This window comes from Salvelinus fontinalis, chromosome 1, assembly GCF_029448725.1.
Source record: "Salvelinus fontinalis isolate EN_2023a chromosome 1, ASM2944872v1, whole genome shotgun sequence".
In the NCBI taxonomy this organism is placed as follows: domain Eukaryota; kingdom Metazoa; phylum Chordata; class Actinopteri; order Salmoniformes; family Salmonidae; genus Salvelinus; species Salvelinus fontinalis.
The window spans coordinates 96731675-96756782 of record NC_074665.1 but is presented as its reverse complement, the minus strand read 5'-3'; the positions used below and the strand labels follow the sequence as shown (position 1 = coordinate 96756782).

At 45.9% G+C, this 25108-nt stretch overlaps 1 protein-coding gene across 3 annotated transcripts in view; it reads left to right on the top strand.

The window, feature by feature from the left end:
- The window catches only part of LOC129864739 (serine/threonine-protein phosphatase 2A 55 kDa regulatory subunit B delta isoform), a 31560-nt gene extending 8070 nt beyond the window's left edge, over nt 1-23490 (top strand). For 2 of the 3 annotated variants that reach the window (XM_055937041.1, XM_055937036.1), the window contains exons 3-10: nt 10192-10289; nt 10491-10656; nt 10797-10984; nt 13638-13815; nt 14785-14949; nt 17154-17323; nt 20307-20398; nt 22185-23490. In XM_055937041.1, the coding sequence (XP_055793016.1) occupies nt 10192-10289; nt 10491-10656; nt 10797-10984; nt 13638-13815; nt 14785-14949; nt 17154-17323; nt 20307-20398; nt 22185-22464 (1337 nt within the window). In that variant the 3' untranslated portion in view covers nt 22465-23490. The remainder of the gene's footprint in view (nt 1-10191; nt 10290-10490; nt 10657-10796; nt 10985-13637; nt 13816-14784; nt 14950-17153; nt 17324-20306; nt 20399-22184) is intronic. The other variant, XM_055937048.1, reaches the window with a different exon arrangement.
- Nucleotides 23491-25108: the final 1618 nt, after the last annotated feature.

Below are 25108 nucleotides of genomic sequence, written 5' to 3'. Positions count from 1 at the left end.
GTACTGGGTGGATTACAGAGAGCTCTGCCCCAGTGATGTACTGGGTGGATTACAGACAGCTCTGCCCCAGTGATGTACTGGGTGGATTACAGAGAGCTCTGCCCCAGGGATGTACTGGGTGGATTACAGAGAGCTCTGCCCCAGTGATGTACTGGGTGGATTACAGAGAGCTCTGCCCCAGTGATGTACTGGGTGGATTACAGAGAGCTCTGCCCCAGTGATGTACTGGGTGGATTACAGAGAGCTCTGCCCCAGTGATGTACTGGGTGGATTACAGAGAGCTCTGCCCCAGTGATGTACTGGGTGGATTACAGAGAGCTCTGCCCCAGGGATGTACTGGGTGGATTACAGAGAGCTCTGCCCCAGTGATGTACTGGGTTGATTACAGAGAGCTCTGCCCCAGGGATGTACTGGGTGGATTACAGAGAGCTCTGCCCCAGGGATGTACTGGGTGGATTACAGAGAGCTCTGCCCCAGGGATGTACTGGGTGGATTACAGAGAGCTCTGCCCCAGTGATGTACTGGGTGGATTACAGAGAGCTCTGCCCCAGTGATGTACTGGGTGGATTACAGAGAGCTCTGCCCCAGGGATGTACTGGGTGGATTACAGAGAGCTCTGCCCCAGGGATGTACTGGGTGGATTACAGAGAGCTCTGCCCCAGTGATGTACTGGGTGGATTACAGAGAGCTCTGCCCCAGGGATGTACTGGGTGGATTACAGAGAGCTCTGCCCCAGTGATGTACTGGGTGGATTACAGAGAGCTCTGCCCCAGGGATGTACTGGGTGGATTACAGAGAGCTCTGCCCCAGGGATGTACTGGGTGGATTACAGAGAGCTCTGCCCCAGGGATGTACTGGGTGGATTACAGAGAGCGCTGCCCCAGGGATGTACTGGGTGGATTACAGAGAGCTCTGCCCCAGGGATGTACTGGGTGGATTACAGAGAGCTCTGCCCCAGTGATGTACTGGGTGGATTACAGAGAGCTCTGCCCCAGGGATGTACTGGGTGGATTACAGAGAGCTCTGCCCCAGTGATGTACTGGGTGGATTACAGAGAGCTCTGCCCCAGTGATGTACTGGGTGGATTACAGAGAGCTCTGCCCCAGGTATGTACTGGGTGGATTACAGAGAGCTCTGCCCCAGGGATGTACTGGGTGGATTACAGAGAGCGCTGCCCCAGGGATGTACTGGGTGGATTACAGAGAGCTCTGCCCCAGGGATGTACTGGGTGGATTACAGAGAGCTCTGCCCCAGTGATGTACTGGGTGGATTACAGAGAGCTCTGCCCCAGGGATGTACTGGGTGGATTACAGAGAGCTCTGCCCCAGTGATGTACTGGGTGGATTACAGAGAGCTCTGCCCCAGGTATGTACTGGGTGGATTACAGAGAGCTCTGCCCCAGGGATGTACTGGGTGGATTACAGAGAGCTCTGCCCCAGGGATGTACTGGGTGGATTACAGAGAACTCTGCCCCAGGGATGTACTGGGTGGATTACAGAGAGCTCTGCCCCAGTGATGTACTGGGTGGATTACAGAGAGCTCTGCCCCAGTGATGTACTGGGTGGATTACAGAGAGCTCTGCCCCAGGGATGTACTGGGTGGATTACAGAGAGCTCTGCCCCAGGGATGTACTGGGTGGATTACAGAGAGCTCTGCCCCAGGGATGTACTGGGTGGATTACAGAGAGCTCTGCCCCAGGGATGTACTGGGTGGATTACAGAGAGCTCTGCCCCAGGGATGTACTGGGTGGATTACAGAGAGCTCTGCCCCAGTGATGTACTGGGTGGATTACAGAGAGCTCTGCCCCAGTGATGTACTGGGTGGATTACAGAGAGCTCTGCCCCAGTGATGTACTGGGTGGATTACAGAGAGCTCTGCCCCAGTGATGTACTGGGTGGATTACAGAGAGCTCTGCCCCAGTGATGTACTGGGTGGATTACAGAGAGCTCTGCCCCAGGGATGTACTGGGTGGATTACAGAGAGCTCTGCCCCAGGGATGTACTGGGTGGATTACAGAGAGCTCTGCCCCAGGGATGTACTGGGTTGTATGCACTACCCTCTGTGTTTCCATGTGATCAAATACCAAGCGGTGAGGCAGCCGGTCAAGATTCTCTCAATGGTGAAGCTGTATAAACTTTTTGATGATCTGAAGGCCCATGCCAAATATTTTTCACCTCCTGAGGGGACAGAGGTGTTGTCGGGCCTTCTTCACGTCTGTGTTGGTGTGTGTGGACCATTATAGTTCCTTAGTGATGTGGACACCGAGGATCTCAAAGCTGTCGACCCGCTCCACTACAGCCATGTGGATGGGGGCGTGCTCAGCTCTCCGTTTCCTGTGGTCCACGATCAGCTCCTTTTTGTTATTTTAGGGCGCCATCCAATAGTAAGAGTTAATACTGTGTTTCTATACTTGTAGTTATTACTTATTGTTTCTAGGCTTGGGCTATATGGTATAAACACAATATTTTGAAATACAGAAGGTATGATTTTTTTCAATACTGTTTGAAAAAATAAATAGATATATTTTTAAGTTGAGTATAATTATAAGAAATCTAGGATGTTAAATAAATGATCCAGCTCAGGGCTGCAGCTATGCATTTGGTTTGCTAAGTGTCTGGACGTGAAGATTAATCGTCTTGGTTATAGCAGAGACGATACAGAAACGGTATGAACATCTGCGTACCGCCCAACCCCTTTAATTGTGCCATTTTGGAACAGTTTGAGTGTTTTTATTGGCTGTAGTAGGTCAGGTGTTTTGCTGCGCCACCCAGTAGTTGTAGTAAGTCATCTTGGTTGGAACCTCTTGGCTGTTGATTGTTAAAGCTGTGTTGTGAATACAGTATCTGCTTTAAGGCCATATAAATAAATATATAAACACACACACCTTTTAGATTTTTTGCCTGATTTCTGTTTTCTCCATTTAGTTTTTCTTTGGCTTTTCCTTATCAATCATACTTAAACAAATAAACAAACAACAATGAGATGATTAAACCACATCAGGAGACTACTTTTCAGGTCTGGGGAAAAATATAGGAAATAGATTTTTAGATGGAGTTACCCTTTTAATTCCACTATGCACCAGCCAGGAACTGTTTGGTTAGCGATGTTTCTGTAGCGCTCATGTGATTTGCAGAGTTTGCAAAACAAATGGCCTCTGTATTGATACAAATAATCGTGATATAATTTTGCCGGGTAGCCCATAGGCTACTTTATAATGAACATTTTAATTGAGAAGGTTTTTGGGAAAAGCTTTTCCATCATTAGCATCATCACTAACGGCTTCACCAAGTGTAGACATGCCCCCGCACACACCGGTGTTTCCCTTATAGTCATTAGTGGTGGCTGGCCGCGGTGGCTGGCTGGCCGCGGTGGGTGGCCGTGGTGGCTGGCCGCGGTGGGTGGCCGTGGTGGGTGGCCGCGGTGGGTGGCTGGCTGCGGTGGCTGGCCGTGGTGGGTGGCTGGCCGTGGTGGGTGGCTGGCCGTGGTGGCTGGCCGCGGTGGCTGGCCGCGGTGGCTGGCCGTGGTGGCTGGCCGCGGTGGCGAACATTTTAGCTCGTCAGGATAAAGAAGGATTTTTAATAAGCCTCGAGGTAATTGAGACATGGATTGTGTATGTGTGCCATTCAAAGGGTGACTGGGCAGGACAAAAGATGCATTTGAACGGGGTATGGTAGTAGGTGCCAGGCTCACTGGTTTATGTCAGGAACTGCAACGCTGCTGTTTTTCACACTCAACAGTTTCCTGTGTATCAAGAATGATCCACCACCCAAAGGACATCCAGCTAACTTGATACAACTGTGGGAAGCATTGGACTCAACATGGGCCAGCATCCCTGTGGAACGCTTTGACACCTTGTAGTCCATGCCCACAAATTGTGGCTGTTCTGAGGGCAAAAGAGGGTGCAACTCAATATTAGGAAGGTGTTCCTAATGTTTGTACACTCTTGTGTATATACGGGGCATTCGAAAAGTATTCAGACCCCTTGACTTTTTACCAAAAAAATTACTTTACAGCCTTACTCTAAAATTGATTAAATAAAAAAAAAATGTTAATCAATCCACACACAATACTCCATAATGATGAAGTGAAAATTAGGTTTTTAGACATTTTTGCAAATGTGTTAAAAAAAAAAAAAAGTTAAAAAATGTACATAAGTATTCAGACCCTTTGCTATGAGACTCAAAATTGAGCTCAGGTGCATCCTGTTTCCATTGATCATCCTTGAGATGTTTCTCAACTTGATGGAAGTCCACCTGTGGTGAATTCAATTGATTGGACATGATTTGGAAAGGCACGTACCTGTCTATATAAGGACCCACAGTGGACAGTGCAAAACCAAGCCATGAGGTGGAAGGAATTATCCATATAGCTCCGAGACAGGATTGTGTCAAGGCACAGATCTGGGTACAGATACCAAAAAAATGTCTGCAGCATTGAAGGTCCCCAAGAACACAGTGGCCTCCATCATTCTTAAATGGAAGAAGTTTGGAACCACCAAGAATCTTCCTAGAGCTGACCGCCCGGCCAAACTGAGCAATCGGGGGAGAAAGACCTTGATCAGGGAGGTGACCAAGAACCCGATGGTCACTCTGACAGAGCTCCAGAGTTCCTCTGTGGAGATGGGAGAACCTTCCAGAAGGACAACCATCTCTGCAGCAGTCCACCAATCAGGCCTTTATGGTAGAGTGGCTAGACGGAAGCCATTCCTCAATAAAAGGCACATGACAGCCTGCTTGGAGTTTGCCAGAAGGCACCTAAAGACTCTTAAACCATGAGAAACAAGATTCTCTGGTCTGATGAAACCAAGATTGAACTCTCTGGCCTGATTGCCAAGTGTCATGTCTGGAGGAAACCTGGCACCATCCCTACGGTGAAGCATGGTGGTGGCAGCATCATGCTGTGGGGATGATTTTCAGCAGCAGGGACTGGGAGACTAGTCAGGATCAAGGGAAAGATGAACGGAACAAAGTACAGAGAGATCCTTGATGAAAACCTGCTCAGGACCTCATGCTGGGATAAAGGTTCACCTTCCAACAGGACAAAGACCCTAAGCACACAGCCAAGACAATGCAGGTGTGGCTTCGGGACAAGTTTCTAAATGTTCTTAAGTTGCCCAGCCAGAGCCTGGACTTGAACCCGATCGAACATCTCTGGAGAGACCTAAAAATAGCTGTACAGCGACGCTCCCCATCCCACCAGACAGACTGATAGGATCTGCAGAGAAGAATGAGAGATACTCTCCAAATAGATGTGTGCCAAGCTTGTAGCGCCATACCCAAGAAGACTCGAGGCTGTAATTGCTGCCAAAGGCGCTTCAACAAAGTTCTGAGTAAAGGGTCTGAATACTTATGTAAACAGGATTTTATTTTTTTGGCAAAAATGTATTCTGTGTAGATTGCTGATAAATGTTTTATTTAATCAATTTTAGAATAAGGCTGTAATGAAGTGTGTAAAAAGTCAAGGGGACTGAATACTTTTCGAAGGCACTCTATATTTTAAGATCATCTTTGAGAACTAACAAACACAACAACAAAAACTACAGACACTCTGACAGTATAAGCCATGGCAAAATGTGTAGAATTACAGGAAATTAGCTTTTAAAAGAATAAAAATTTTGCTGCTGTGGCCAAGAGGAAGGCTGAACATCTTTGGCAGTGGACTTCAGAGCGTAATTTATAGCCTCGCTAGCCTACTTCCTGTATCGAGCATATTACGTATTTATCAGGAGACTAGCATGGCTCATGGTTTGTTTTGTCTTGCTGTGAGGCCAAGTCTCCCACTGAGCTGCTAGTGTTGTTGCCGTGAGTTCTCCACCCGACACAGCCAGAAGACGACTGGCCACCCCTCACAGCCTGGTTCTTCTCTAGGTTTCTTCCTAGGTTCTGGCCTTTGTACACCTGCATTGCTTGCTGTTTGGGGTTTTAGGCTGGGTTTCTGTACAGCACTTTGAGATATCAGCTGATGTAAGAAGGGCTTTAAAAATACATTTGATTTATTTTGTGTTGTCATTATTCCCCAGTGAGCTGCTAGTGTTACAGTGGGTTGTGTTGTCATTATTCCCCCAGTGAGCTGCTAGTGTTACAGTGGGTTGTGTTGTCATTATTCCCCCAGTGAGCTGCTAGTGTTACAGTGGGTTGTGTTGTCATTATTCCCCCAGTGAGCTGCTAGTGTTGTTACAGTGGGTTGTGTTGTCATTATTCCCCCAGTGAGCTGCTAGTGTTGTTACAGTGGGTTGTGTTGTCATTATTCCCCCAGTGAGCTGCTAGTGTTGTTACAGTGGGTTGTGTTGTCATTATTCCCCCAGTGAGCTGCTAGTGTTGTTGCAGTGGGTTGTGTTGTCATTATTCTCCCAGTGAGCTGCTAGTGTTGTTACAGTGGGTTGTGTTGTCATTATTCCCCCAGTGAGCTGCTAGTGTTGTTGCAGTGGGTTGTGTTGTCATTATTCCCCCAGTGAGCTGCTAGTGTTGTTGCAGTGGGTTGTGTTGTCATTATTCCCCCAGTGAGCTGCTAGTGTTGTTGCAGTGGGTTGTGTTGTCATTATTCCCCCAGTGAGCTGCTAGTGTTGTTACAGTGGGTTGTGTTGTCATTATTCCCCCAGTGAGCTGCTAGTGTTGTTACAGTGGGTTGTGTTGTCATTATTCCCCCAGTGAGCTGCTAGTGTTGTTACAGTGGGTTGTGTTGTCATTATTCCCCCAGTGAGCTGCTAGTGTTGTTACAGTGGGTTGTGTTGTCATTATTCCCCAGTGAGCTGCTAGTGTTGTTACAGTGGGTTGTGTTGTCATTATTCCCCCAGTGAGCTGCTAGTGTTGTTGCAGTGGGTTGTGTTGTCATTATTCCCCCAGTGAGCTGCTAGTGTTGTTGCAGTGGGTTGTGTTGTCATTATTCCCCAGTGAGCTGCTAGTGTTGTTGCAGTGGGTTGTGTTGTCATTATTCCCCAGTGAGCTGCTAGTGTTGTTACAGTGGGTTGTGTTGTCATTATTCCCCCAGTGAGCTGCTAGTGTTGTTGCAGTGGGTTGTGTTGTCATTATTCCCCCAGTGAGCTGCTAGTGTTGCTGCAGTGGGTTGTGTTGTCATTATTCCCCCAGTGAGCTGCTAGTGTTGTTGCAGTGGGTTGTGTTGTCATTATTCCCCAGTGAGCTGCTAGTGTTGCTGCAGTGGGTTGTGTTGTCATTATTCCCCCAGTGAGCTGCTAGTGTTGTTACAGTGGGTTGTGTTGTCATTATTCCCCCAGTGAGCTGCTAGTGTTGTTGCAGTGGGTTGTGTTGTCATTCTTCCCCCAGTGAGCTGCTAGTGTTGTTGCAGTGGGTTGTGTTGTCATTATTCCCCAGTGAGCTGCCAGTGTTGTTACAGTGGGTTGTGTTGTCATTATTCCCCCAGTGAGCTGCTAGTGTTGTTACAGTGGGTTGTGTTGTCATTATTCCCCCAGTGAGCTGCTAGTGTTGTTGCAGTGGGTTGTGTTGTCATTATTCCCCCAGTGAGCTGCTAGTGTTGTTGCAGTGGGTTGTGTTGTCATTATTCCCCCAGTGAGCTGCTAGTGTTGTTACAGTGGGTTGTGTTGTCATTATTCCCCCAGTGAGCTGCTAGTGTTGTTGCAGTGGGTTGTGTTGTCATTATTCCCCCAGTGAGCTGCTAGTGTTGTTACAGTGGGTTGTGTTGTCATTATTCCCCCAGTGAGCTGCTAGCGTTGTTACAGTGGGTTTTGTTGTCATTATTCCCCAATGAGCTGCTAGTGTTGTTACAGTGGGTTGTGTTGTCATTATTCCCCCAGTGAGCTGCTAGTGTTGTTGCAGTGGGTTGTGTTGTCATTATTCCCCAGTGAGCTGCTAGCGTTGTTACAGTGGGTTTTGTTGTCATTATTCCCCAATGAGCTGCTAGTGTTGTTACAGTGGGTTGTGTTGTCATTATTCCCCCAGTGAGCTGCTAGTGTTGTTGCAGTGGGTTGTGTTGTCATTATTGCCCCAGTGAGCTGCTAGTGTTGTTACAGTGGGTTGTGTTGTCATTATTCCCCCAGTGAGCTGCTAGTGTTGTTGCAGTGGGTTGTGTTGTCATTATTCCCCCAGTGAGCTGCTAGTGTTGTTGCAGTGGGTTGTGTTGTCATTATTCCCCAGTGAGCTGCTAGTGTTGCTGCAGTGGGTTGTGTTGTCATTATTCCCCCAGTGAGCTGTTAGTGTTGTTGCAGTGGGTTGTGTTGTCATTATTCCCCAGTGAGCTGCTAGTGTTGTTACAGTGGGTTGTGTTGTCATTATTCCCCCAGTGAGCTGCTAGTGTTGTTACAGTGGGTTGTGTTGTCATTATTCCCCCAGTGAGCTGCTAGTGTTGTTGCAGTGGGTTGTGTTGTCATTCTTCCCCCAGTGAGCTGCTAGTGTTGTTGCAGTGGGTTGTGTTGTCATTATTCCCCAGTGAGCTGCCAGTGTTGTTACAGTGGGTTGTGTTGTCATTATTCCCCCAGTGAGCTGCTAGTGTTGTTACAGTGGGTTGTGTTGTCATTATTCCCCCAGTGAGCTGCTAGTGTTGTTGCAGTGGGTTGTGTTGTCATTATTCCCCCAGTGAGCTGCTAGTGTTGTTGCAGTGGGTTGTGTTGTCATTATTCCCCCAGTGAGCTGCTAGTGTTGTTACAGTGGGTTGTGTTGTCATTATTCCCCCAGTGAGCTGCTAGCGTTGTTACAGTGGGTTTTGTTGTCATTATTCCCCAATGAGCTGCTAGTGTTGTTACAGTGGGTTGTGTTGTCATTATTCCCCCAGTGAGCTGCTAGTGTTGTTGCAGTGGGTTGTGTTGTCATTATTCCCCAGTGAGCTGCTAGCGTTGTTACAGTGGGTTTTGTTGTCATTATTCCCCAATGAGCTGCTAGTGTTGTTACAGTGGGTTGTGTTGTCATTATTCCCCCAGTGAGCTGCTAGTGTTGTTGCAGTGGGTTGTGTTGTCATTATTGCCCCAGTGAGCTGCTAGTGTTGTTACAGTGGGTTGTGTTGTCATTATTCCCCCAGTGAGCTGCTAGTGTTGTTGCAGTGGGTTGTGTTGTCATTATTCCCCCAGTGAGCTGCTAGTGTTGTTGCAGTGGGTTGTGTTGTCATTATTCCCCAGTGAGCTGCTAGTGTTGTTACAGTGGGTTGTGTTGTCATTATTGCCCCAGTGAGCTGCTAGTGTTGTTGCAGTGGGTTGTGTTGTCATTATTCCCCCAGTGAGCTGCTAGTGTTGTTACAGTGGGTTGTGTTGTCATTATTCCCCCAGTGAGCTGCTAGTGTTGTTGCAGTGGGTTGTGTTGTCATTATTCCCCCAGTGAGCTGCTAGTGTTGTTGCAGTGGGTTGTGTTGTCATTATTCCCCCAGTGAGCTGCTAGTGTTGTTACAGTGGGTTGTGTTGTCATTATTCCCCCAGTGAGCTGCTAGTGTTGTTACAGTGGGTTGTGTTGTCATTATTCCCCCAGTGAGCTGCTAGTGTTGTTACAGTGGGTTGTGTTGTCATTATTCCCCCAGTGAGCTGCTAGTGTTGTTGCAGTGGGTTGTGTTGTCATTATCCCCCAGTGAGCTGCTAGTGTTGTTACAGTGGGTTGTGTTGTCATTATTCCCCCAGTGAGCTGCTAGTGTTGTTACAGTGGGTTGTGTTGTCATTATTCTCCCAGTGAGCTGCTAGTGTTGTTACAGTGGGTTGTGTTGTCATTATTCCCCCAGTGAGCTGCTAGTGTTGTTGCAGTGGGTTGTGTTGTCATTATTCCCCCAGTGAGCTGCTAGTGTTGTTGCAGTGGGTTGTGTTGTCATTATTCCCCCAGTGAGCTGCTAGTGTTGTTGCAGTGGGTTGTGTTGTCATTATTCCCCCAGTGAGCTGCTAGTGTTGTTGCAGTGGGTTGTGTTGTCATTATTCCCTCAGTGAGCTGCTAGTGTTGTTACAGTGGGTTGTGTTGTCATTATTCCCTCAGTGAGCTGCTAGTGTTGTTACAGTGGGTGCTACAGTACAGGATGACGTGTGCCTGATACGGTCCAGGCCTGTACTGAGTGGGGAATGTTCATTAGGCCCCGCTCTTTATAATATGATTGAAAAGCCCACTGCCAACGTCAGACTGGTCATGTTTTTGTTTTGTGACGTAGACCCAACCCGTGTTACTGTGTGTCTTAAGTTCAGGTTTATTTATCTAAAAAAACAGCCTTACGTGAAATGTTACTCACTCATGTCCTTTTTGTTGTTGTCTCTCTCAGCCGACATAATCTCAACGGTTGAGTTTAACTATTCTGGAGATCTACTAGCAACGGGAGACAAAGGAGGTCGGGTCGTCATATTCCAACGGGAACAAGAGGTCAGTTAACTATCAAACAACCATAAATCAATCTGGGAACAACGACGTTTACGACTAAATCGCACCTTGAAAACAACATTAGTCGGATTCACCTTGTAATGTAGCATAATGTACAAAATCCTATTTTTATTTTTTTTTAAGTGCATTGTGGTGGTTGTAAAATATAGTCGTAGTAATAATGAGCTGGTTTATTTCTTTCAGAGTAAAAACCGTCCTCATTCCAGAGGAGAATACAATGTGTACAGCACTTTCCAGAGCCACGAACCCGAGTTTGACTATTTGAAAAGCTTAGAAATCGAGGAGAAAATCAACAAAATAAGATGGTTACCCCAACAAAACGCTGCGCACTCTTTGCTCTCAACAAACGGTAAGTCGCGGGCGCTCTCGTTCATATTTCTGATTCCATTAGGTCAAGGTGTGATGATGCTTTTCAGCGCCACAAGACGTTCCAAGGAAATGCACTGAATGTTGATCTGTAAATGTAGCTTTAAGCCCTTTCCTCTGAAGTCTTTCTACAGACGGAAGGCCAAGGTGACTGTACATCTGTGCGAACACTGACGTGGGCTTTTTATCACAACCCAGACAAGACCATCAAACTGTGGAAAATCAGCCAACGGGACAAAAGAGCAGAAGGCTACAACTTGAAAGACGAGGATGGAAGACTGAGAGATCCTTTTAGAATCACGTCGTTACGGGTACGTCTCATCTTGTTCGTCACCGTTTACCTGATTTATAGTTTTGAATGATCCCGTTCAGGGAATTTCTTTTTAAAAACGCGTAAAGTATTTGGAGTGAAAATGTGAGGGAGAAAATACACGGTCTGATATTAACCCGTCGTTTGTTCTCCGTTCGTTAGACGCAGTGTGTTTTAGGAACCGCCCCGCCGTTCGTTCTCCGTTCGTTAGACGCAGTGTGTTTTAGGAACCGCCCCGCCGTTCGTTCTCCGTTCGTTAGACGCAGTGTGTTTTAGGAACCGCCCCGCCGTTCGTTCTCCGTTCGTTAGACGCAGTGTGTTTTAGGAACCGCCCCGCCGTTCGTTCTCCGTTCGTTAGACGCAGTGTGTTTTAGGAACCGCCCCGCCGTTCGTTCTCCGTTCGTTAGACGCAGTGTGTTTTAGGAACCGCCCCGCCGTTCGTTCTCCGTTCGTTAGACGCAGTGTGTTTTAGGAACCGCCCGCCGTTCGTTCTCCGTTCGTTAGACGCAGTGTGTTTTAGGAACCACCGTTCGTTCTCCGTTCGTTAGACGCAGTGTGTTTTAGGAACCGCCCGCCGTTCGTTCTCCGTTCGTTCTCCGTTCGTTAGACGCAGTGTGTTTTAGGAACCGCCCCGCCGTTCGTTCTCCGTTCGTTAGACGCAGTGTGTTTTAGGAACTGCCCCGCCGTTCGTTCTCCGTTCGTTAGACGCAGTGTGTTTTAGGAACCGCCCGCCGTTCGTTCTCCGTTCGTTAGACGCAGTGTGTTTTAGGAACCGCCCGCCGTTCGTTCTCCGTTCGTTAGACGCAGTGTGTTTTAGGAACCGCCCGCCGTTCGTTCTCCGTTCGTTAGACGCAGTGTGTTTTAGGAACCGCCCCGCCGTTCGTTCTCCGTTCGTTAGACGCAGTGTGTTTTAGGAACCGCCCGCCGTTCGTTCTCCGTTCGTTAGACGCAGTGTGTTTTAGGAAACGCCCGCCGTTCGTTCTCCGTTCGTTAGACGCAGTGTGTTTTAGGAACCGCCCGCCGTTGGCCGTTCTGACTGCTGACATTTTCACAAGTTTGGACAAGTGGAATCAGTTTGCACTCGGTTCGCAAATTACGTCCGGCACTCTGTTCAGAGGTGCCAAGTACTCTTGGCCGGCAAACACCACCAGTGTGTCCGTGCCTTTTTTAAACAGTGATTATGTCATCCCTTCTGATCCATCTCGCATATGATTGATTACCTGATATATGATTGACATATTATTGATATTTGTTAGTAAAAAAAAATAAAAATAATTTAAAAGTAAAAAAAATAAAAAAAACATTTAAAAGTGTATAATATCCAGTTCCTTCAGAAAGCACTCACACCGCGGTGGCTCCTTGCCACAGCCCGAACCCAACACGGACCGAACTGTGATCCCATAGTTTAATTCATCTTTTAAATATATATTTTAATAAATATCCACTGTTGCTAAATTATTACCAGAGGTGGGTTGCTAAATTATTGACGCCCCAAAAATATGGAACATTAAATCATATTTCTGCCCACTTTGAAGAGGCTAGAACTATCCACTTACTTTTCCTCTGCCAACAAGACTAGTAACGAACAGCAAATCAGACAACCCCATAGTAACACGGGAAACTGTTGAGCGTGAAAAACCCAGCAGCGTTGCAGTTCTTGACCCAAACCAGTGCACCTGGCACCTACGGCCATACGTCGTTCAAAGGCACTTAAATATTTTGTCTTGCCCATTCACCCTCTGAATGGCACATATGCACAATCCATGTCTCAAGGCTTAAAAATCCTTGTTTAACCTGTCTCCTCCCCATCATCTACACTGATTTGAAGTGGAGTTAACAAGTTACATCAATAAGGGATCATAGCTTTCACCTGGATTCACCTGGTCAGTCTGTCATGGAAAGAGCAGGTGTTCTTAATGTTTTGTCCACTCAGTGTATGTCTGCTACAGAGGGAAAGGAGAGAGCAGGTGTTCCTAATGTTTTGTCCACTCAGTGTATGTCTGCTACAGAGGGAAAGGAGAGAGCAGGTGTTCTTAATGTTTTGTCCACTCAGTGTATGTCTGCTACAGAGGGAAAGGAGAGAGCAGGTGTTCTTAATGTTTTGTCCACTCAGTGTATGTCTGCTACAGAGGGAAAGGAGAGAGCAGGTGTTCTTAATGTTTTGTCCACTCAGTGTATGTCTGCTACAGAGGGAAAGGAGAGCGCAGGAGAAAATTAGTTTTGATCAGTCATGGAAATAAAAGTTATGAAAACATGTTGGCTCACTATTTTAAAATAGAAGATGGAAAACTAGCAATAGGATGAAAATCCAGTATATCTGGCGTATGTACAACCAACTAGCACCCGCTAACGTTATCCAGCTAAATAAAGTGTGTATATACATAAATATAATATATCTCGCAATATTATATATCGATACTTTGACTCAAAATATATATTTTGAAAAATATATATAAAAATATATATATTTTGAAAAATATATATATATAAAAAAAATTATAAGTATGGTATGTATATATAAGTAAGTATAATATTGCGATAACTAACTCCCCCCTTCTTCACTACTCCATGTATTTGTCATGTTCAGAAAATGATCGACCTGCACGGTTTCTAAAGGTAGCATTATCTTGATAATAAAGGATGCTTTGTTCCAGGTGCCTGTGCTGCTGCCCATGGACCGGATGGTGGAGGCTAGCCCACGGAGGATATTCGCTAACGCACACACATATCACATCAATTCCATCTCTGTAAATAGTGATCATGAAACATACCTTTCAGCCGATGATCTCAGGGTTAACCTCTGGCACTTAGAAATCACAGATAGAAGTTTTAGTATCCTTTTTAAGCATAAAAAATACACAACATTTAATTTAAATGTCAAGATTTGTGTGTGTTTGTACCTGTGAGTGTGTCTACCTGTGAGTGTGTCTACCTGTGAGTGTGTCTACCTGTGAGTATGTCTACCTGTGTGTGTCTACCTGTGAGTGTGTGTCTACCTGTGAGTGTGTGTGTCTACCTGTGAGTGTGTGTGTCTACCTGTGAGTGTGTGTGTCTACCTATGAGTGTGTGTCTACCTGTGAGTGTGTGTCTACCTGTGAGTGTGTGTCTACCTGTGAGTGTGTGTCTACCTGTGAGTGTGTGTCTACCTGTGAGTGTGTGTCTACCTGTGTGTGTGTGTCTACCTGTGAGTGTGTGTGTCTACCTGTGAGTGAGTGAGTGTGTGTGTGTGTGTGTGTGTGTGTGTGTGTGTGTGTGTGTGTGTGTGTGTGTGAGTGTGTGAGTGAGTGTGTGAGTGAGTGTGTGAGTGAGTGTGTGAGTGAGTGTGTGAGTGAGTGTGTGAGTGAGTGTGTGAGTGAGTGTGTGAGTGTGAGTGTGTGTGAGTGTGTGTGAGTGTGTGTGAGTGTGTGTGAGTGTGTGTGAGTGTGTGTGAGTGTGTGTGAGTGTGTGTGAGTGTGTGTGAGTGTGTGTGAGTGTGTGTGAGTGTGTGTGAGTGTGTGTGAGTGTGTGTGTGTGAGTGAGTGTGTGTGAGTGTGTGTGAGTGTGTGTGAGTGAGTGAGTGAGTGAGTGAGTGAGTGAGTGAGTGAGTGAGTGAGTGAGTGAGTGAGTGAGTGAGTGAGTGTGTGAGTGAGTGAGTGAGTGTGTGAGTGTGTGAGTGTGTGTGTGAGTGTGTGAGTGTGTGAGTGTGTGAGTGAGTGAGTGAGTGTGTGTGTATGCACCTGTGTGTGTACCTGTTTGTGTCTATGCCCTTGCCATGTCTTGGTGGTGTTGATCCTTGATCGTGCCCCCCCCCCCCCCCCCCAGACATTGTAGATATAAAGCCTGCCAATATGGAGGAGCTGACAGAAGTCATCACAGCTGCAGAGTGCCATCCACACCAGTGTAATGTATTTGTGTACAGTAGCAGCAAGGGGACCATCCGCCTCTGTGACATGCGCGCTGCTGCCCTCTGTGATAGGCAAAGCAAATGTAAGTCAATAATATCGTTGGGTAAAACTTTACATAAATGTCATTGTTTTAGATAGAATAATATACTGAACCCCAAAAAAATGTAAACACAACTTCTTCAAACTGACTTACAGTTCATGTAAAGGAAATCAGTCAATTGAAATGAATTCATTGGGTCCTAATCTATGGATTTCACATGACTGGGAATACAGATATGTATCTGTTGGTCACAGACACCTTTAAATCAAAGTAGGGGTGTGGATCAGAAAACCAGTCAGTATCTGATGTGACCACCACTTGCCTCATGCAGCGTGACACATCTCCTTCACATAGAGTTGATCAGGCTGTTGATTGTGGCCTGTGGAATAGTGTCCCACTCCTCTTTTAATGGCTGTGTGAAGTTTCTGGATTATCTAGGCAAAGGAGAAATACTCACTAACGGATGTAAATTTGAGAGAAATAAGCTTTTTTTTTTGCGTATGGAACATTTCCTGGGATCTTCTATTTCCGACTCATGAAACATGTTGCGTTTTATATATTTTTTGTTCAGTGTTTATGCGTCATTTAGGAGACGCTTTTATCCACAGTGACATACGGTCATGTATACGAAGTAGTGAACGTCCATCCAGTTACTTGCAGGTGCACCTGGGTTTCTACAGTATTACTAGAGCCCTGATAGGACAGGAGCACCAGAGTTGAGTTTTGATAACAGGTTGCAGGAATTTCTAGCAACAACATGGAGTCACCATCAGTCGATTCTTGTAAAAATGGCAATTCTGAACACGCTTACCTGTACCTATGTTTGTCTTGTACAACTTCCGCAGGATTCTGAAATTCATACTTTTAATTAAAAAACGTTTAGCAGATACGACCAACCGACTGTTTCCTCATTACTACGTCAAACTGAGATTCACTTGGGTCGCTGCTATCCGGGATCCTTTGGATGTCCGTACCCCATTTTGAAGTTGACATTTTAAATGCTAGGGTGTGGACATCCCAAGGATAGCAGATAGCACGGTACCCAATTGAATCTCACCTTGCATCGTAGGAGCAACGAGGGAAAGGTCGATGGTTGTATTCGCTAAGAGTATGAATTTCAGCACCCTGGGGAAGGGCCGCGGGTCTACAGGATAAGCGTAGGTACCGGTGTTATCCCGAAAAATACATTCTGTCAGTGGGGAGGTTTTCCACCACAACACCGGTAAGTGTTTTGTCCCGTGTAGCTCAGTTGGTAGAGCATGGCGCTTGCAACGCCAGGGTTGTGGGTTCGATTCCCACGGGGGGCCAGTACAAAAAAAGTATGCATGTATGTACTTGTAAGTCGCTCTGGATAAGAGCGTCTGCTAAATGACTTAAATGTAAATGTAAATGTAATGTTTTAAGAATTGCAATTACTTTTTGTTGCAAGAATCGACTGATGGTGGCTCGTTGTTGTTGCTGGCAAATCCTGCAACCTGTTATCAAAACTCAACTCGACATAAGAGAACGGAGTTGAGCGTTCCTCAAACTAAGTCAGATGTGTTTTCACGTAAACAGCTTGTATGTGTTTTCACGTAAACAGCTTGTATGTGTTTTCACGTAAACAGCTTGTATGTGTTTTCACGTAAACAACAGCTTGTATGTGTTTTCACAATAGTTTCCCTCTGATGTCAGCAGGTGATGCCGTAACAAACGTCATGATGTAATCCCCGTTGTACCCTCTCAGCTCATTAGGGTAGCTGACAACTGTCAGGGAATATAGGCTTTTGTTTTCAGGATGATAGAGAGCTTTCGTTGTTTATTTATAGACTAGGATGTATAATGCATTATGATGCGGTTATAAAGCGTCGTAAGACTTGTCATGAACATGAACGATTCCTCTATAACGTCTTGATTCATTTATCGTGTAACGATTCTTCAGTTGAATGACAGTAAGGCTCATACATGGTTATAACAAGTTATAAAGCTTTATACCTGCAGGCTTTAGGTAAAGTGTAACCTCTCTTCTGTCTCTTTTCTAGGAGCTAGATGTAGGCATGTGTTTTTGATACTAACGTGGTCCTGTGTGCCTCAGTTTGGTAGATCGTGGTGCTTGCAATGCCAGAATTGAGGCTTTGATTACCAGGGCCACCCATACAATAACATGTCTGCATGACTTAAGTCACTTGAGATAAAAAGCATCTGCTAACTGGCCTATACGTTGCTGTTTTAATGAACTGGTTTGGAATGGTTTATTTGTTTCTCAGTCTTCGAGGAGCCAGAGGACCCGAGCAGCCGGTCCTTCTTCTCAGAGATCATCTCCTCCATATCGGATGTGAAGTTCAGCCACAGCGGCCGGTACATGATGACCAGAGACTACCTGTCAGTCAAGGTGTGGGATCTGAACATGGAAAACCGGCCTGTGGAGACTTACCAGGTACTGACCGGAACTTTACCTGTAGAGACCCGCCAGGTACTGACTGGAACTTTACCTGTAGAGACCTACCTGTAGAAACCTGTCTGTAGAGACTTACCAGGTACTGACTGGAACTTTACCTGTAGAGACCTACCTGTAGAGACTTACCAGGTACTGACAGGAACTTTACCTGTAGAGACCTACCTGTAGAGACTTACCAGGTACTGACTGGAACTTTACCTGTAGAGACCTACCTGTAGAAACCTGTCTGTAGAGACTTACCAGGTACTGACTGGAACTTTACCTGTAGAGACCTACCTGTAGAAACCTGTCTGTAGAGACTTACCAGGTACTGACTGGAACTTTACCTGTAGAGACCTACCTGTAGAAACCTGTCTGTAGAGACTTACCAGGTACTGACTGGAACTTTACCTGTAGAGACCTACCTGTAGAGACCCGCCAGGTACTGACTAGAACTTGACCTGTAGAGACCCGCCAGGTACTGACTAGAACTTGACCTGTAGAGACCCGCCAGGTACTGACTGGAACTTTACCTGTAGAGACCCGCCAGGTACTGACTAGAACTTGACCTGTAGAGACCTGCCAGGTACTGACTGGAACTTTACCTGTAGAGACCTGCCAGGTACTGACTGGAACTTGACCTGTAGAGACCCGCCAGGTACTGACTGAAACTTTACCTGTAGAGACCCGCCAGGTACTGACTGGAACTTTACCTGTAGAGACCTACCTGTAGAAACCTGTCTGTAGAGACTTACCAGGTACTGACTGGAACTTTACCTGTAGAGACCTACCTGTAGAAACCTGTCTGTAGAGACTTACCAGGTACTGACTGGAACTTTACCTGTAGAGACCTACCTGTAGAGACCCGCCAGGTACTGACTAGAACTTGACCTGTAGAGACCCGCCAGGTACTGACTAGAACTTGACCTGTAGAGACCCGCCAGGTACTGACTGGAACTTTACCTGTAGAGACCCGCCAGGTACTGACTAGAACTTGACCTGTAGAGACCTGCCAGGTACTGACTGGAACTTTACCTGTAGAGACCTGCCAGGTACTGACTGGAACTTGACCTGTAGAGACCCGCCAGGTACTGACTGAAACTTTACCTGTAGAGACCCGCCAGGTACTGACTGGAACTTGACCTGTAGAGACCCGCCAGGTACTGACTGGAACTTGACCTGTAGAGACCCGCCAGGTACTGACTGGACCTTGACCTGTAGAGACCCGCCAGGTACTGACTGGACCTTTACCTGTAGAGACCCGCCAGGTACTGACTGGAACTTGACCTGTAGAGACCTGCCAGGTACTGACTGGAACTTGACCTGTAGAGACCTGCCAGGTACTGACTGGAACTTGACCTGTAGAGACCCGCCAGGTACTGACTGGAACTTGACCTGTAGAGACCCGCCAGGTACTGGCTGGAACTTGACCTGTAGAGACCTGCCAGGTACTGACTGGAACTTGACCTGTAGAGACCCGCCAGGTACTGACTGGAACTTGACCTGTAGAGACCCGCCAGGTACTGACTGGAACTTGACCTGTAGAGACCCGCCAGGTACTGACTGGAACTTTACCTGTAGAGACTTACCAGGTACTGACTGGAACTTGACCTGTAGAGACCCGCCAGGTACTGACTGGACCTTTACCTGTAGAGACCCGCCAGGTACTGACTGGAACTTGACCTGCAGAGACCCGCCAGGTACTGACTGGACCTTGACCTACATTCCTCTGGCTACAGAGCACTACGTTATAGTACGTTGTGTAGTTGTATGTTTTCATCACATTTTGAATGAATTGCATTGGTATGAAAACAGACAGAAACAATATGTATAATGAACAAAAATATAAATCCAACATGAAACACTTTTACAGTTCATATGAGGAAATCAGTCAATTGAAATAAATCCAATAGGCCCTGATCTATAGATTTCACATGACTAGGCAGGTGCTTAGCCATGGATGGGCCTGAGAGGGCATAGGTCCACCCACTGGGGAGCCAGGTCCACCCACTGGGGAGCCTGGTCCACCCACTGGGGAACCAGGCCCAGCCACTGGGGAGCCAGGTCCAGCCACTGGGGAGCCAGGCCCGCCCACTGGGGAGCCAGGCCCGCCCACTGGGGAGCCAGGCCCACCCACTGGGGAGCCAGGCCCACCCACTGGGGAGCCAGGTCCGCCCACTGGGGAGCCAGGTCCACCCACTGGGGAGCCAGGCCCGCCCACTGGGGAGCCAGGCCCAGGTCCACCCACTGGGGAACCAGGTCCAGCTAGTCAGAATTACTTTTTTCCTCACAAGGGCTTTATTACAGACAGAAATACTCCTCAGTTTCATCAGCTGTCTGGGTGGCTGGTCTCAGACAATCCTGCAGGTGAAGAAGCCGGATGTGGAGGTCCTGGGCTGGCTTGGTTACATGTGGCCTGCTGTTGTGAGGCCGGTTGGACATACTGCCAAATTCTCTAAAACGATGTTGGCGGTTTATGGTAGAGAAATGAACATGCAATTCTCTGGCAACAGCTCTGGTGGACATTCCTGCAGTCAGCATGCCAATTGCTCAAAACTTAAGATATCTGTAGCGTTGGGTGACAAAACTGCACATTTTAGTGGCCTTGTATTGCCCCCAGCTCAAGGTTCACCTGTGTAATGAGCGTGTTTAATCAGTTTCTTACTATATACCACACCTGTCAGGTGGATAGATTATCTTGGCAAAGGAGAAATGCACAAGGATGTAAACAAATTTGTGCACAACATTTGAGAGAAATACGCTTTTTGTGCGTATGGAACATTTCTGGAATCTTTTATTTCAGCTCCTGAAACATGGGACCAACACTTTACATGTTGCATTTTATATTTTTGTTCAGTGTTAATATGTTATTTTTGTTAAATCTTTTAAATTCTTGTCTCAAGATTGAAAGACACATTCCTCCTAAAGGCCAAATAAATGAACTGATCCGAACTGTTTTTCAATGTGTTTATTTTGTATATAGGTGCACGAGTACCTGCGTAGCAAGCTCTGCTCACTGTATGAAAACGACTGCATCTTCGACAAGTTCGAGTGCTGCTGGAACGGTTCTGACAGGTACCACAACACACTGGACTTTAGAATCAGTTGGAAAGTTATATACCGTCTCACAGATGGACCCACAACACACAAATAACAAACTCCTGCATTACAATCAACGGCTGTATATACAAAGCCCTGGATCACCTGCCACCATTCATTCCTATGTGAAGACTCAACGGCGCATTGAAGATCAAATAGTGGGTTAAGATGGCGTCTCATGGAGACATACCATGCGCCGTTTGGGCTACTACAGGAAGTGATGCAGGCTAGTGCAGCGCTGCCCCTCTCCTTGAGTAACTCTAGTTGAAGGCTGGCCAGGGTACTGCAGGCTGACATTAGTGTGTGATTCTTAAATAACCGGACATACATCTGGTGTGTTAGAAGCAATTATTGATGCCATGATTGTCATCTAAACATTTTATTTACACTAAGATTGACCACAAAGATTGACTTTTTTCCATTCAATATAATGTGTTGTTCTGTTTTCTGAGAACAACGTCTGCAGTACCGCAGTCGGCCTTGAATTTCCGTGGTTTCAATGAGGGGGGGGGGGGGGGGGGCAGTCGTTCTCCCCTGATTACAATTCATACCTGCAATCGACTTCCAAGCAATGATGACTCTACAACGTTACCCTTCTAGAACCATGACGACATTACAACATTACTCTTCTAGAACCATGACGACGTTACAACATTACCCTTCTAGAACCATGATGACGTTACAACATTACCCTTCTAGAACCATGATGGCGTTACAACATTACTCTTCTAGAACCATGACAACATTACTCTTCTAGAACCATGACAACATTACAACATTACTCTTCTAGAACCATGATGACGTTACAACATTACCCTTCTAGAACCATTACAACATTACCCTTCTAGAACCATGATGACGTTACAACATTACCCTTCTAGAACCATGACAACATTACAATATTACTCTTCTAGAACCATGATGACGTTACAACATTACCCTTCTAGAACCATGATGACGTTACAACATTACCCTTCTAGAACCATGACAACATTACATCATTACTCTTCTAGAACCATGATGACGTTACAACATTACCCTTCTAGAACCATTACAACATTACAACATTACTCTTCTAGAACCATGATGACGTTACAACATTACCCTTCTAGAACCATGACAACATTACAACATTACTCTTCTAGAACCATGATGATGTTACAACATTACCCTTCTAGAACCATGACAACATTACAACATTACTCTTCTAGAACCATGATGACGTTACAACATTACCCTTCTAGAACCATTACAACATTACCCTTCTAGAACCATGATGACGTTACAACATTACCCTTCTAGAACCATTACAACATTACCCTTCTAGAACCATGACAACATTACAACATTACCCTTCTAGAACCATGACAACATTACCCTTCTAGAACCATGACAACATTACAACATTACCCTTCTAGAACCATGACAACATTACAACATTACCCTTCTAGAACCATGACAACATTACAACATTACCCTTCTAGAACCATGATGACGTTACAACATTACCCTTCTAGAACCATGATGACGTTACGTTACTCTTCCACCTTTGATGTGTTGCTTTCTTTACATTAGATAAATAAATACAATGTCAATTCTTTATCTAGTATTTTTGTTCAGCACCGAATTTCTATTTAATAATAAGTCTTATAATAATACATGGTATTTATTTAGCGCTTTTCAAGGACCCAAAATCACTTAACAATTGTAGACATTTTTTGGGATGTTCAGTTGACCTTGTTTTGCTGTTCCTCCTCCCCAGTGCCATCATGACGGGCTCGTACAACAACTTCTTCCGGATGTTTGACCGGAACACGCGGAGGGACATCACCCTGGAGGCCTCTAGAGAGAACAGTAAACCTCGGGCCATCCTGAAGGCCCGCAAGGTGTCCACCGGGGGCAAGAGGAAGAAGGACGAGATCAGCGTAGACAGTCTGGACTTCAACAAGAAGATCTTACACACCGCCTGGCACCCAAAGGAGAACGTCATCGCTGTCGCCGCCACCAACAACCTCTACATATTCCAGGACAAGATCAACTAAGCTTAACAATCTCCCCCCGAAACTGTTCCGACCCTCCCCGACCCCAGCCATCACACCTACCTACCGCGAATGGACAGAAATCTTGTACGTTACATAGTTAAGAATAGTCGTTACATCTGTTTAAAGAAACAACAGCAGCCATGTCTGTCCTCCTCACGAAGAAGAAATGTGATGCACTTGTTTCGTTGTGTAGCCAGCCAGCCAGACGCCTGGTCGCCTGCTGGAGTCAGACGGCCTGTTTCTTTTAGAGTCTGAGGTGTTTGGTTGGTTGGTTTGCGTCCTGTCTCGTTGCGAGGGCAGACAGAGGCAGGCAGGAGCCCCAGGTCTGACTCTGGACAGATTAGCCCGGGCCTGACTGCAGCAGAAATATCGATGGACAGCACTCAACAAAAGAGGCCAAAAAATGTCCGTTTAAAGTTTTGTGTATTTATTTAAAAGTCTGAGCCTTGTTTTACTTCCTATGATTTGACGACACATTATGGAATAAGGAGAAAAGATGTTGTGTTGAAGTCAGAATGAGATATTAGTCTCTTAACTGTAAATCTGGGCCTTGGAGAAACTGAAATGAAATTAGCTTAATTAAGTAGGGTTGCAAATTCCCAGGTAACTTTCCTAAAAAATTCCGAGGTAACTTTCCTAAAAATTCCCAGGTAACTTTCCAGAAATCCCATTTGGACGATTCCCAGAATCGGAAAAGGAATGAGCAGGAAATTATCCAGGAATCATGCAACTAGGATGTTTGGAAAGTTAGGGGAAATGTAACAGCCCTACTGGTAACATTCCTCCTCCCTGGCCGACTCTCAGGCCTCCATGTTGGACCTTGTTAAGCTCTTGAACACACGTCTCCATGTTTGGTCAGTGGACAATTGTTTTTGGTTATTTTTAGTTTTTGGTTATTTTTTTTTTAGCTTTTATCCTTTTATTATTTTTTCTCTCTCATGTATAATAACATTTGACTCATTGACTGTATCTATATAACCACACCGTCTGGTGTCAACCACTTAATAAAAGTAACGAAAACCACAACGACGAGACGCGTTTTTACATTCTGAAATGAATCTGGGTTTCTTATGTTCTACTTTGCGTGTCATTTGGTAGATGTGGACGGTCAACCTACTGGCCTTTTCTAAGGCACCTGATTGGCCATTCTCCGTTATTAGTGTAACATGTGTAACATCCGGTTTGGAGCGAGCGGTCGCATTTGCATTCGCTCTGCAGGTAGTATAAATTTTCATTTCATTTTCATTACATTTCATTATAGTACAACGGTTTAATTTGTCTAACCTTAGCAATTTCTTCTTAGCTAGCTACTTAGCCGTCTGTGTATAAAAGATAATTGCGTAATTATCGTATTCCGTCGTCTATCGTAGTCCACACTGCTATCTGCCCAGTAGCTAGCAAACGTCCACCGTCTACCGAATAGTAGTATAAACTTTTCATTATAGTACAACGGTCTGATTTTCATTTTCACTACAGTACAACGGTTTGATTTGTTTGATCTTAGCTAGCTACATAGCCGTCTTTGCATCAAACATAATTGTGTAGTTATTGAGGTTCGCCAGCCAGCTATTTTCGCCCTAACATAACGCAACGTAGCCAAACACTGCTAGCTAGCCAGCTTGCCACCGAATAGCAGCATTGTAGAAACGAGTGCATTACAACGGAACGACTTGATCAGTGTAGTGTTGGCTGACTACACAGTTGTCTTTGCTATCTTTGATTTGTATTTGTTCGATCTTAGCTAGCTACTTAGCTGGCTACATAGCCGTCTTTGTATCGGTGATAATTGTGTAGTTATCAAGGTTCGCTGAGGTTCGCTAGCCAGGTATTCTCGCCCTAACGTAACGTAGTCAACCCTGCTAGCTAGCCAGCTAGCCACCGATTAGCAGCACTGTAGAAACGATTACATTACAACGGAACGACTTGACTTGTGTAGTGTTAGCTAGCTACTTAGTTTTCTTTGCTATCTTTCTATCTAAGATAATTGTGTAGCTTTGAGTAATTATCGGTTAGCTAGCCAGCTATTTTTCGCCTCCCGCGCTGCCGTCCTCCTACCTAGCCAACACTGCTAGCTAGCCAACTTCTACCGAATAGCAGCACTGTAGAAACTTACATTACAATAGGAACGACTTGATTAGCGTAGTGTTAGCTAGTTGTCTTTCCTGTCCTTGTATCCATGATAATTGTGTAGTTTAGAGAAATTTAGTGAAATTGTCGAGGTTACCTAGCCAGCTTCACTTTCAACAACGTAGCCACTGCTAGCCAGGCTACTTCACCAGCCAGCAGTACTATATCATTTTAGTCAATAAGATCTTGTATTTTATTCTTATGTTTTGCAACGTAAGCTTAACTTTCTGAACATTCGAGACGTGTAGCCCACTTGTCATTCTAATCTCCTTTGCATTAGCGTAGCCTCTTCTGTAGCCTGTCAACCATGTGTCTGTCTATCCCTGTTCTCTCCTCTCTGCACAGACCATACAAACGCTTCGCACCGCGTGGCCGCGCCCACCCTAACCTGGTGGTCCCAGCCCGCACGACCCACGTGGAGTTCCAGGTCTCCGGTAGCCTCTGGAACTGCCGATCTGCGGCCAACAAGGCAGAGCTCATCTCAGCCTATGCGTCCCTCCAGTCCCTCGACTTCCTG